The 13,762-nt window shown below is 35.2% G+C and overlaps 1 protein-coding gene across 1 annotated transcript in view; it reads right to left on the bottom strand.

Moving 5' to 3' along the window:
- Positions 1-13,762, bottom strand: part of LOC306651582 (heat shock factor protein 3-like) — a gene marked incomplete at its 5' end in the record, with an annotated part of 50,285 nt that overhangs the window by 19,644 nt on the left and 16,879 nt on the right. The window contains one exon of the mRNA XM_079124245.1: positions 2,245-2,372. Coding sequence (XP_078980371.1) covers positions 2,245-2,372 — 128 coding nt within the window. The remainder of the gene's footprint in view (positions 1-2,244; positions 2,373-13,762) is intronic.

The following is a 13,762-nucleotide window of genomic DNA, read 5'->3' as shown; positions in this document are numbered from 1 at the left end:
TATTTAGAATGAAACATCCTGTTTTCATTCTGTAATAAATAAAGAAATTGCCTGTCACCTGTGTAGGACATAACTTGGTCATCTCCACTATGGAGTGTATGTATCATTTCCCAAATATTCACTAAACTAATGAACTCAAAAGCTAACAAGTATACACAGTACTAGAAAAACACATTTGAAGTTTTTTACTTCCATAAGAAATTAAAACAAGCTGGTTATGGTGGTACACTCTGTAATTCCAGTGGCTCGGGAGGCTGAAGCAGGAGGATTGAGTTCAAAGCCAGCCTCAGCAACTTAGCAAGGTCCTAAGCAGCTCAGTGAGACCCTGTCTGTAAATAAAATATGAAAAAGGGCTGGGGATGTGGCTCAGTGGATAAGTGCCCCTGGGTTCAATCCCTGGTATCAAAAAAAAAAAAAAAAGAAATTAGCCTAGTGTACATGAAACCCAGCACCACAAAAATAAACAAACTAAAAAACAACATTGGTCAGTTCATATGTCTAAATATTACTCTTAATGAGACCAAAAAGAAGTGCTTGGTAGACTCAGGGATATCTGCAAATGACTCCTTTTTCAATGGATGAGATACTGATTCATTTTTTTTTATTTTATTTTTTTTTATTACAGCAAATTGAACCAAGGAGTACTATACCACTGACCCATATTCCCAGTCTTTTTTATTTTTTTATTTTGAGACATGGTCTCACTAAGTTGCTCAGGGCCTCACTAAAAGGCTGGGGCTGCTCTTGAATTTTTGATCTTCCAGACTCAGCCTTGTAAGATGCTGGGATTATAGCAAGTACCACAGTGCCCAGCTGGTTCATCTTAATTTAGCTTTGTCCTTCATTCTTCTACCTCACATAATTGGAAGGTCATTCCAAGGTCAGCACATCTAAGATGAAGACTGTGTTGCTTTGCTATTATGAAAAAAGTGCTATGAACAAAATTTGGTCTATTTCAGTAGTTCCTTAGGCTCTCTTAAAATGTTTTTGAAACCCAAAGAGATTTTGTTTATATGGCTTATAATGTCAACATTTACCACATCAGAATTCAAAATTGTTAAAATTTTAAATATTTATTAATTTCTTCAAAAGTTACAATAAAGCTAGGCACAATGGTGCACACCCATAATCCCAGCAGCTTGGGAAGCTAAGACAGGAGGATCACAAGTTCAAGGCCAGCCTCAGTAAGTCAACAAGGCTCTAAGCAACTTAGTGAGATCCTGTCTCAAAAAAAAAAAAAAAAAACGGTAGGGGGCTGGGGAGGTAGCTCAGTGGTAAAGCGCCCCTGGGTTAAATTGTTAGTACAGAAAAAAAGGTTACAATAATATGCATATTACATATTAACATTAGAGTAATGATGCAATCAAACATCATGTATCCTTGGGGATATTCCACTGTACTTATGAAAGAATAAAGAGTGAAAAAAGCTAATAATGTCTTGGTATTATTATGAAAATAGTTTCAATCTCACAGGTCTCCCAAAAATGTCTCAAAACAGCTAGAAGCCAGGCAGGGTGGTATACGCCTGTAATCCCAGTGGCTCGAAAGGCTGAGACAGGAGGATCTCAAGTTCAAAGCCAGCCTCAGCAACACCGAGTCACTAAGCAACTCAGTGAGACTCTGTCTCTAAACGAAATACAAAACAGAGCTGGGGATATGGCTCAGTGGTTGAGTGCCCAAGTTCAATCCCTGGTACCCCACCCCCCAAGAAAAAGAGAGCTAGGGTATTTGCAGATCATGTATTGAGAAACACTAATCTAAGTGTTAATACAAATCTTCCTGGTTATGTTTTTGGTCTTAAACTTCCAGCACACTGATGTCATCTATACATAAGGTTCATGCAAAGTATCAACACAGATATGTCATGAGTACAAAACTGTGCTACTATTCTGCCTTGACTTATAAGTAGCTCTGAGAGTGAGTAGGCAAGTTCAGCAGTTATCTTGTTCATTAGGAAAAATATAAAAATAGTTATTACTTTATAACTTATCCCAGTCTCCTCTGCTTCTGTGGCAAAAAGATAAAATGGCAATAAAATATAATAATAGTAAGTCTTTAGACACATTGATATCTAAAGGTCATCTTTCTAGAGAACTAGAAAAAGTACCTAGCAAATGAATTTCCAATTGCCAAATTCCAGCAACTTGACCTTTAAGACTTAGAAAAACTAAAATATTTAGATTAAGGAAAAACTGTCTACTGCCTAAAATGCTACAGAAAAGTTTGTGGCAACAGTACCCCTACCTTGCGCTTGATGTTTTCTAGAAGGCTGGATCCTCCCTTTCTGAAGAATGGATGTTGAAATTCCATAGATACTGTCTTCCCTTGTATAACCTTTCCATTCTCCAATGCAAGCACCTTTCGGAAACCATCTAGTGAAACAAAAACAACAACAAAAACAAAAAATCAACAATTTTAAAACAAAGGTAACAGAATAAATTCTGAAAGGCGAGTTAGGGTCACTAGAATAAATAAGAAATAATGCAAAATACTTCACTGGACAACACACTAAATAAGTGCACTATAATAGCCTAATTTCAAACTTGAGAACTGAAATCTCAATAGCTTATTTTACTTTGTTTAAATGAAAATATAAATGATTCTAGAATACTAGTGGGAATATATAGAAGATCTATAATTCTCAAGACCCATATTAAGCAATAGCTTCAAACTTTTGCAATACCCCTTATATGCTGAGATGATAATAAGTTATTATCTCATGGATAACAGTAGGAACAAAACAAAGATGATTTGTTTCATCTCTTTTATTTATATTATTTTAATTTTTTTAGTTGTAGGTGGACACAATACCCATATGTATTTGTAAGTGGTGCTGCGGAACAAATCCAGTGACTCATACATGCAAGGCAAGCACTCTTATCACTGAGCTACAAGCCCAGGCTGTTTCATTCCCTTCTAGTGTCTTGCTCAACCTTTGGAAAATACTGAAAAGGAAGGCAGTATGAGAAAGGAGAAGCAAAGAAAATTGGAGAGATGACAAACTAGAATCACATGCTCCTGAATAATCATGAACAAAAAGCCAAAAAACCCAATTAATAATGAACTAAATATCTGAGTAGTCATTTCTCAAAATTAGAAATACAAATGGTTAACAAATAGTTGAAAATGCTCAACATCTTATCAGGGAAACACAAAGTACAACCACCATGTGACATCACCTTACTCCAGTAAAAATAGATTATCAGGAAGTCAAAAAATAACATGCTGGTGAGAATGTGGTGAAAAGGAAACTAAAAACACTGTTGATGGGGTCAGTACAGAGGTTCCTTAAAACACCAGAAATTGATCTACCATAAGATCCATCAATCCTTCTGCTGAGTATATATCCAAAGGAAAATAAAATCAGCATACCAATGAGATTCCTGCACTTCCATGGAATCAGCCTAGGTGCCCATTACCAGATAAATGGATAAAGATAATATGACATATATAAAATGTAATATTATTCAGTCACAAAGAAGAATGAAATCCTATCATTTGCAGCAAAATGGGTAGAACTGGAGGGCATTATGTCAAGCAAAATAAACCAGACACTGAAAGACAAATAATGTATGTATAATGGACCTAAGTGTAGCAAAGAAAAATAATTACAAGAGGTTAGAGTGGGTAGGTGGGTTGGGATAGTGAAAAAAACGTAGTTGGATAATGGGTACTAAAACAAAGTTAGATAGCAGGAATAAGTTCTGATGTTCCCCAGCACAGTGGGATGACTATAGCTTAGAATAAACTATTTAATATTTTGTAAAGATACAGAAGAGAGATCAAAGTATCCAAACAAAGAAATGATAAGGAGAGGGAAAAGTTAATTATTATGATTTGATCAATGCATGCTGTACATATCTGTTAAAATATCACACTGGAGTACAATGGGACATGACTATGGTTCCAGTTACTCAGGAGGAGGCAAGAAGATCACTTGAACTAAGGAGTTCAAGGTTAGCCTGAGTATATGAAGTAAGATTCTGTCTCAAAAAATATATATATTATTTATATTTGTATTATGTACATATTATACATAATGTATATATTATATTCATCATGCATAATATATTACATATAATGTAATATTGTATTATATAATACTATATAGGATATATAATGTATATTATATAATACATATGTGATATGATATTGTATACGTGTAATGTATATATGTATTATGTATAATGCATGTAATGTGTATTATACATATAATATTACATGTAATTCTATTCTATATTATATTATATATTAATAATATATCTCACTGAACTCCATTAATATGTACAAATAATACATGCTTATCAAATAATAAAGAAAAAAGAAAGTGACAACAGAAAAATAATCCTTGTTATTTTTTTAAAAAAGAGGAATCAGAGGTAATTGTGCATGTATGTATAGGCATTTTTATTTTGCTTTTGAGACAGGGTCTTCTTTTTCTAGAAGTTGAATTGCAGAAAGTACTTGTTTCATTAATCATTTTTAATATCAAAATGTCAGCATTTTTCTTTTTACATATTTTCACTAATGAGCTTCAGCAAAATGTTACAGATCTCATTGTCATCACTGCAATGATGGAAGCATAACCTGTGTCAATTTAGCCACATTGACCAATTTTAGAAACTGATCTAGAGTGCCCATTCTCATCTACAATGAGGCTTGAGACAAGGTCTTGATATGCTGCCCAGGCTAGCCACAAACTCATAATCCCCTTGTCTCAAACTCCTGAGTAATCCTCAAATGGGATTACAGGTGTATGCCACTATGCCCAGCTTATATGTTTTTTTTTATACTGGAGATTAAACCCAGAGGTGCCTTACCACTGGGTCACGTCCCTGGCCCCTTTTTTATTTATTTATTTATTTATTTTTATTTTGCGACAGGGTCTCACTAAATTGCTTAGAGACTTGCTTAGCTGCTGAGGCTACATAAAACTTGTAATCCTTCTGCCTCAGCCTCCAGAGTTGTAGGGATTACAGGCATGACCCACAGTGCCCTACATTTATATGTCCTTTAATACAAGAAAAAAAGTCACAAAGTCAACTGCATATCTAATCCAGGGAAGGTACAATTGGAACCAATAAGGTATACTATTTGAAAAAGAGGAACCAGGCCAGGTCCATAGCTTAGTGATAACGTACTTGCTTAACATATGTGAGGCCTGGGATCCATTTCTAGCACCACACATACACACACAGCACAATTGTCACTTACCTGGTGCAGTCATGTGTATTGATTAATAGGGAGTTGGGAAAAGACGGCAATGGTAGTATGAAGTATTTCAAATAATTATTTAGACATGGCTTACCCATCCTATTTCTTTAAACTCATGTAGGAATCTGGATCCATGAACACTTACAGAGATTCATAGTTCACAGACACTAAGCAAGGGAAGGGAGAAAAAGTATACCAGTAGCTATTAGCCCCAGAATGTATGATATAAAAATACTGTTTCTGAAACATTACTTAACATTTTGTCATGTGTTAAGAATTCAAACATTCCTTTTCTGCCTTCCCTCAGGAAGGACACACTTTCCAAAGACGTCTAAAAAGATTCTGTCCTTTACCAAATTGTGAATAATATATTTTTAAATGAGCTGATGAGAAAGTGAATGACATCTTTATGCCATCAAAGACTAACAGCAAAAGCTGGTATAGTAATTCTCCTTCTTGGACTTGAAACATCACTCATAAATTTTTGCTGGATAGGAAAAGGGAATTTATTATCCTATATTTGAAATGCAAGTCTGAAGAATGACTAAGATTTATGTCTTTAAATTATTTGTCCTTACTTTAAAAGTTTCATAATTAAAAAGATCAGCATATTTTAAGAGATCTTAAACTTTTTCTTAATCTCAAGTGTCTAACATGAGGGAATCTCAATATACTGTGCTAGGGAGAATTCTACAGCTGATAGCCAACAGAGGGCAATCTCAAGTTTAAATTATTTCTTTTGAAATACTGCACTCGAGGCATTTATACATCATGTATCTAAGTAGTGACTACTTTCTTTTTGAGGCCTAATCAGCTTTTTATTTCCTAGTTAACCTGGGACAATAAATAAAGAGATTTTGCTATGGAAAAAGCTAGAAATCAGACTACATTATCCTACATCCAAATCTCTCCACTCAATCAAACTTAAAATGGGAATAAAAGATTTCTGCTGGGCCCAGTGGCACACACCCATAATCCCAATGAAAAGGGAGGTTAATGCAGGAGGAATGCAAGTTCCAAGACCAGTCTCAGCAACATAGTAAGGTCCAAAGAACATAGCAAGACCCTGTCACCAAAAAAAAAAAAAGCTTGGGATAAGCCTCAGTGGAAAACCACCCCTGGTTTCAATCTCCAGTACTAACAAGAAAAAAAGAGAGATTTTTTTTCTTTTCTTGATCATGTAGTGGCAGTATGGGGATCAAAACTAGGGCCTCATTCGGGTTAGAGCTACGGCACCAGATCCTTTGACCTTTTATTTTTAGGTGTTATATCACTCTGTATTTTTTTTTTCACTTTTCTTTAGTAGTTTGCCCTTTTTGTCCTAAGTCAAGAATCACCCAATTTTCTCTGTATTCATTTCACCTACCTGTGGGAAAACTTTAAACACCACCTCATTACCTAAAGGAGAAAGAAATCCCAAATTTTGAATTACTGAATTCCACCCAAATTATATTTTCACAAGTGAAACAAAGTGATAATACAGAATCCTCACACCTTAAAATTCAACAGGGTAGTTAGGACCGGACCCTCTTGAGTAGATCATCCACTTGTGCCCTTATGCTTGCATCCTGAGTATGTTTGCCTGATAAGTACACCAAGGGACACTTTCTATTTCATATCTGGCCTCCAAAAAGCATGTTATACATAGTTCAGAGACTAGTGTTAACTAACTCTAATAATAAACTCTTAACAAATAAAGTATAAAAGACACAATAAAGTCCATATATGACAAACCCACAAACAATATCATACTAAATGGGGAGACTTGAAATCTTTTCCCTAGGATCAGGAACAAGACAAGGATACCCACCTTGACCACCTGTATCCAATGAAACATAGATATCCTAGGTAGAGCAGTAAGGCAAGAGAAAGGAATAAAAGGCATACAATTGGGAAAAGATGTCAAATATCCCTTTTTGTGACATTATCTTTAAAATATATGGAAAAGCTAAAGACTACCACCACAACAACAACAAATCAGCTAAAACTAATAAATGAATCCAGTAAGGTTGCAGGATATAAAATCAACATACAAAAATCAGTAGCATTTCAAAGAAGAAACACAAATGGTCAACAAATAACATGAAAAAAATATATTCACCATTCCTGGAAATTGGGGAAATACAAATCAAAACTACACTGAGATTCCATCTCACTTCAATTAGAGTGGCAATCAACAAGAATACAAATAATAAATGCTGGCAAGGATGTGGAAGAAAAGGGACACTTACACAGTATCAGTAGGACTGCAAATTAGTGCAACCACTCTGGAAAGCAGGATAGAGATTCCTCAAAAAAATCAGGAATGGAACCACCATATGACCCAGCTAACACACTCCTTGGTATATGTCCAAAAGATCTAAAATCAGCAAATTATAGAAATGCAGCCACATCAAAGTATATAGCAGTCCAATGCACAATAGACAAGTTATGGAACTAGCCCAGATGCCCATCAACAGATGAATGGATAAAGAAAAAGTGGCACATATATACAATGGAGTTTTATTCAATCACAAAGAATGAAATTATGGCATTTACCAGTAAATGGGAACTGGGTAACACCATGCTAAGTGAATTAAGTCAGACCCAGAAAAATCAAGGGCTGAATGTTTTCTCTCATGCAAAAGCTAGAGCAAAGTAAGGGGGGGAAAAGGTGGGTGTTCTGATTTCAAAAGGATAGAGGAATCAATGGAATAGAAAAGAGACTGAGGAGGGAGAGAGGAGGGATGGGAAAGGAAAAATGTGTAATGAATTTGACAAAATTATGCTACGTACATGTGTAAATATACCACAGTGAATTCTACTTTTAGGTATATCTATACAATATCAATAAGTAAATAAATAAGTACATAAATAAATAGAAGACTAGTAGAGTAGAGTAAAGGGAATAGCAGGAGGGAGGAGAGAGGGAAAAGAAGCACTGGAGACTGCAATGGAGCAAATTCAATTCCAGGAAATTATGATTATGTCAAAATGAACCCAACTATTATGTATAACTCTAATGTACTAAAAAAGCACTTTAAAAATAGTGAGCTACGTAAAAAACAAATCAAGAAATCAATTCCATTTATAATAGCTACCAAAAATTACCTAGGAATAAATGGAAGAAAGTAAATGTTCTCTACATTGAAAACTAGGAAACACCAATGAAAGAAATCAAGGAGGACACAAATAAATGGAAAGATATCCCATGTTCGTGGGTTGGAAGAACTAATGTTAAAATGTACATACTACCAAAAGCAACCTATAAATTTAATTCGATTCTTATTAAAATATCAATGGAATTCTTTTCAGAAATACAATAGACTCCTAAAATTCTAGGGAACCACAAAAGACCCTGACAAGTCAATGTAATCCTGATTAAAAAAGATCAAAGATAACTAGTCATAGTGGTACCCACCTCTAATCTCAGTTAATGGGGGGTTGAATCAGGGGGATCGCAAGTTTGAGGCCAGCCTGAGCAACTTAGTGAGTCGCTGTCTCAAAATGAAATGTAAAAAGGGAGCTGGGCATGTAGCTCAGTGGTAGAATGCTGCACTAACGTGTGTGAGGTTCTGGGTTGAATTCCCAATATGAAGATAAGAGAAGAGCAGAGAAGAGAAGAATAAAGAAAAGAAAAAAAGAGAAAGATCCATCAAATCTGAGGCATCACACTACCAAACCTCAAAATATAATACAGCTGGGCAATAGGGGCAGTGCATGCCTGTAATCTCTACTCGGGAAGCAGGAGGATCAAAAGTTTGAAGTGAGTCTTAGCAATTTAGCAAGACTGTCTTAAAAATAAATAAATTGAATTGAAAAGGCTGGGGATATAGTTCAGTGGTAAAGTGCCCCTGAGTTCAATCCCCAGTACAGCAAATGATGATGACGATGATGATGATGATGATGATACAAAGGTCTAGTAACTAAAACAATATGGAACTGGCATAAAAACAGATACACAGATCAATGAAACAGAAAAGAAAACTCAGATATAAATCTACACATGTACCTGATCTTCAACAAAGGTGTCAAAAATATACACTAGGGAAATGAAAGTCTCTTTAATAAAGTGGTACTGGGTAATCAGATATCTGTATGAAGAATAAAACTGGAGCCCCTATCATTCATCATACACAAAATTGTACTCAAAACTGAGTAAAAGATTAGATGCAAGAAGATCCAAAAATTATGCAGCTACTAGAAGAAAACAGAGGAAAAGCTCCATGACATTGGACTGGGCAGGGATTTTGGATTTGATTCCTAAGGCATAGACAACAAATAGAGAAATAGGATTACATCAAACTAAAAAGCTTCTAAACAGCAAAAAAAAATCAAGAGAATGAAGAGACAACCTAACAAATGGAAGAAGATACAAAATATAAAATATACATCTGACGAGAAGTTAATATTCAGAATATGTAAGGAACTCAATTCAATAATAAAATAGTCCAATTTAAAAGCCTAAACAGACATTTTTCAAAAGGAGACATACAAATGACCAACAGATATATAAACAAATGCTCAACATTACTAATCATCAAGAAAATGCAGATCAAACCACAGTGAGATTTCACCTCTTGTTAAAATAGTTATAATAACTATTATGAGAAAGGCAAAAGATTATAAATGCTGATGAGGATGTGGTGAAAAGGGAACCCTTGCAGACTGTTAGTAAGAATGTATATTAGGCCAGGTGCAGTGGCAAAAGCCTATAATCCCAGAAGCTTGGAAGGTTGAGGCAGGAGGATCACAAGTTCAAATCCAACCTCAGCAACTTAGTGAGGCCCTAAGAAATTTAATGAGACCTGTCTCAAAATTAAAAAAAATAAATAAAAAGGGCTGGGGATATAGCTCAGTAGTAAGGAGTTTCTGGGTTCAATCCCTGGTACCAAAAAAAAAAAATGTATATTAGTGTGTACATTATGGAAAACAATATGGTGGTTCCCAAAACATTAAAAATAGAACTACCACATGATCCAGCAATCCCATAACTGAGTATATATTCAAAAGAAATGAAACAAGTATGCTGAGATTTCTGCACTGCTATGTATTCCACCACTATTCAAAATAGGATGATTTCACTAAATATCCATCCATGGATGAATGAATAAATAAAATATGGCATATATACAAAATGGAATATAATTCAATAGTAAGAAAAAATTCTAATATTTCATAACAATATGGATGGAACTGCAGTACATTATATTAAATGAAATAAGCCAAGCACAGAAAGATAAATACTGCATGATCTTACTCACATGTAAAATCTAAAAAAACTTTTCTCATAGAAGTAAAGAATAGAACAGTGGTTACCAGAGACTAGAGGGGGCAGGGAGCCTGGAGGAATAAGGAAAGATTAACCAATGGGTACAAACTTAAATAGAAGGTGATTACACAAATGGTATGCCTTTGCGCCATGTACAAACAGAGAGGCAACATGTATCCCATTTGTTTACAATAAAATAAAAAAAAAAGAAGGAATAAGTTCTGATTTTCTATTACATGATAGAGTGACCACATTTAACAATAATGTATATTTCAAAATCGATAGAAGGGGAGAATTTGAATGGTCTCACCACAAGAAATGATGAATGTGTAATGCCATGAATATATCAATTACTCAAACTGATCATTGTATAATATATTCATGTATTGAAGTATCACACTGTACTCCATAAATATCTACAATTATTATGTGCCATTAAAAAATAAACAGATCCACCATTTGACCCAGCTATCCCACTCCTTGGTTTATACCCAAAGGAAATAAAATCAGCATACTACAGTGACACAGCCACATCAATGTTCATAGCAGCTCCAGTTCACAATAGCTAGATTGTGGAATCAACCTAGATGCCCTTCAACAAATGAATGGATAAAGAAACTGTGGTATATATACACAATGGAATATTATGCAGACATAAAAAAGAATAAAAACATGACATTTGCAGGAAAATGGATGGAGTTGGAGACTATCATGCTAGGTGAAATAAGCCAATCCCCAAAAAACCAAAGGCTGAATGTTTTCTCTGATAAATGGATGCTAATACATATTTTTTTTTTATTTTGAGACAAGTACTCACTAATTTACTGTGGGTCTTGCTAAATTGCTGAGGCTGGCCTCGAACTTGTGATCTTCCTGCCTCAGCCTCCCAGAATCTCAGATTACAAAATACACCAACATGCCCCACTTGGAGCATTCTTGTTTTTCTTATTGAATACTAATAGTATTTTTTTTTAAAAATATTTATTCCTTTCCATTTGAAATATATTCACAAACCAGAAAGTTACACATTCCATGACCCTCTCCTCTTCAAATGAATTTTCTTATCATTCATCCACTTAACAAACATTTATTAAACACTTAACTTCACCTTGCATAACTAGTTGGCTAGGCTCTGTTGAAGACACACAAATCAATAAGATGAAATTCCTGTTTGCAAGAATCTATCAGTCTAGCAAGGAAGACAAACACATTCACAACTACAGTAACATAGCATGCTTGAATGCTAAAGTGATAGCACAGACAAATGTTTGGTAACATAAAGGAGGGAACAATGAATTAGTCCCAGAGTAGATGGGGATATATCAAATATCTTCAGAACAAAACTCACAAAATAGGATAATCCAGACTAATCTTCCTAGAAAACAAATTTGTCACAAGAATAAAAACACTGTCATAGAATTACATAGGAAGAAAATCTGCACCAGAATATCTGAAGAATCCAGTATGTGTTGCTTTATTTTAAAACCCCTGATAACATGTTGAACCCAGAAAAGTGGGAAAATAAAGAAAAGACACAAAGAAAAGTCTAAATCTTTGAGTGGATGATCATTAGCAGATGTACTTTTCCTTAAGATCTCTAAGTTCTCAGGGAACAATATTGTGAGAAACAAACATGTTCACCAAAGCCTTTTTTTGGTGGAACCAAGGAATGAACGCAGGGCCTGGAACATGATAGGCAAGTACTCTACCACTAAACTACATTCCCAGACCCCACCAAAGTCATTTCTAAAGCAGAGTTGTGAAATTTACACCAGACAGACATACAATTCAACCATTAAGAAATGCGTGAATAATAATTGTTATAAATGCAGTACTCAGCTGGGTATGGGGGCACTTTTAATCCCAGCAATTTGGGAGGCTAAGTCAGGAGGATCACATGTTCAAGGTCAGTCAGGGGAACTTAGACACTGTCTCATAATTTAAAATAAATAAATAAATAAAAAAGGAATGTGGGTGTGGGTCAGAGGTAGAGCACTTACCTAGCATGTGCAAGGCCTTGGATTTAATCCCAGCACCCCCAAAAAACAAAGAAAAAAATTGAAAACACTGCACTCTACATAGACATCTTAACCTGTTGTAGAGATAAACTTATTTCCCAAATCTTTATCATCTAAGAAGTCACAACTTTTTATAGGAGACACACACACAAAGCATAACTGATGTAAGGTGTGTGGGGTGGGGGAAATGGAGACTGACTGCTAATAAGCACAAGGTTTTCTTTTTGGGGTGACAGAAATATTCTAAAATTAGATTGTAATTATGGTTGCAAAACTCTTGTGAGTATACTAAAAGCCAAGGATTTGGCTATTTTATAGGGTGAATTGTAGAGTATGAGAATTATATCTCAGTAATAAAAAGACTGACTGAGCTGGGAATGGTGGTCCATGCCTGTAATCCTACAGACTCAGGAGGTTGGGACAGGATGATCACAAGTTCAAAGCCAGCCTCAGCAAACTCAGTGAGGCCCTAAGCAACTTAGTGAGACCCTGTCTTCAAGTAAAAAATTAAAAAAGGCTGTGGATGTGGCTCTGTGGTAAAACGCCCTGAATTAAATCCCAGGTGTAAAAAAAGAAACAATACAAATAGACTGTTATAAGCACTGTAGTTATCTTCTAAATAAAGTACTGTGGGCACATGTGGAAAGAAGAAAGTAATTCTCACATGAGCATATGAGGCTTTTTGAAGGAGGTAAAATTTGAGCCGGCACTTGAAAGATAAGCAGAACTCTGATAAGCAAACCCTAGGAATGGAGTTGGGGAAGAAGAGCATTTCCTACAAAGGAACATGAAGAAAGGCACTAATACAGAAAAGTCTATGGCACTGCTACACAAAGTATTGTCCAGGGACTCATGCTGGTCAGCAAACCATCTGTTATTAGTTGGTAATGATGTAAGTATTAAAATTCATAGTAATCTCTTAGATAACTTTATAGTCATTTGACATTGCTGAAATTCAAACAGTAAGAGTCTATTATAAAAGTATTGCTTTGTGATAGACTGAAAAAAAATTGGGGTACTAGGGATTAAACCCAGAGGTGTTAACCACTGAGTCATATTCACAGCCCTTTTTTATATTTTATTTAGAGACAGGGTCTTGCTGAGTTACTTAGGGCCTTGCTAATCTGCTGAGGCTGCCTTTGAACTCACGATCCTCTTGCTTCAATCTCCCGAGCTGCTGGATTTCATGTCTATGACACCACACCTGGTATGGAGTAAAGATTTAAATGTAAGCTTCATAGCTATGAAACTACTAGAAAAAAAACACAGGAGAAATGGT

This window comes from Sciurus vulgaris (assembly GCF_902686455.1).
Source record: "Sciurus vulgaris genome assembly, chromosome: X".
Taxonomy (NCBI): Eukaryota; Metazoa; Chordata; class Mammalia; order Rodentia; family Sciuridae; genus Sciurus; species Sciurus vulgaris.
The sequence above is the reverse complement of the archived record's forward strand: the minus strand, read 5'-3'. Positions and strand labels throughout refer to the sequence as shown.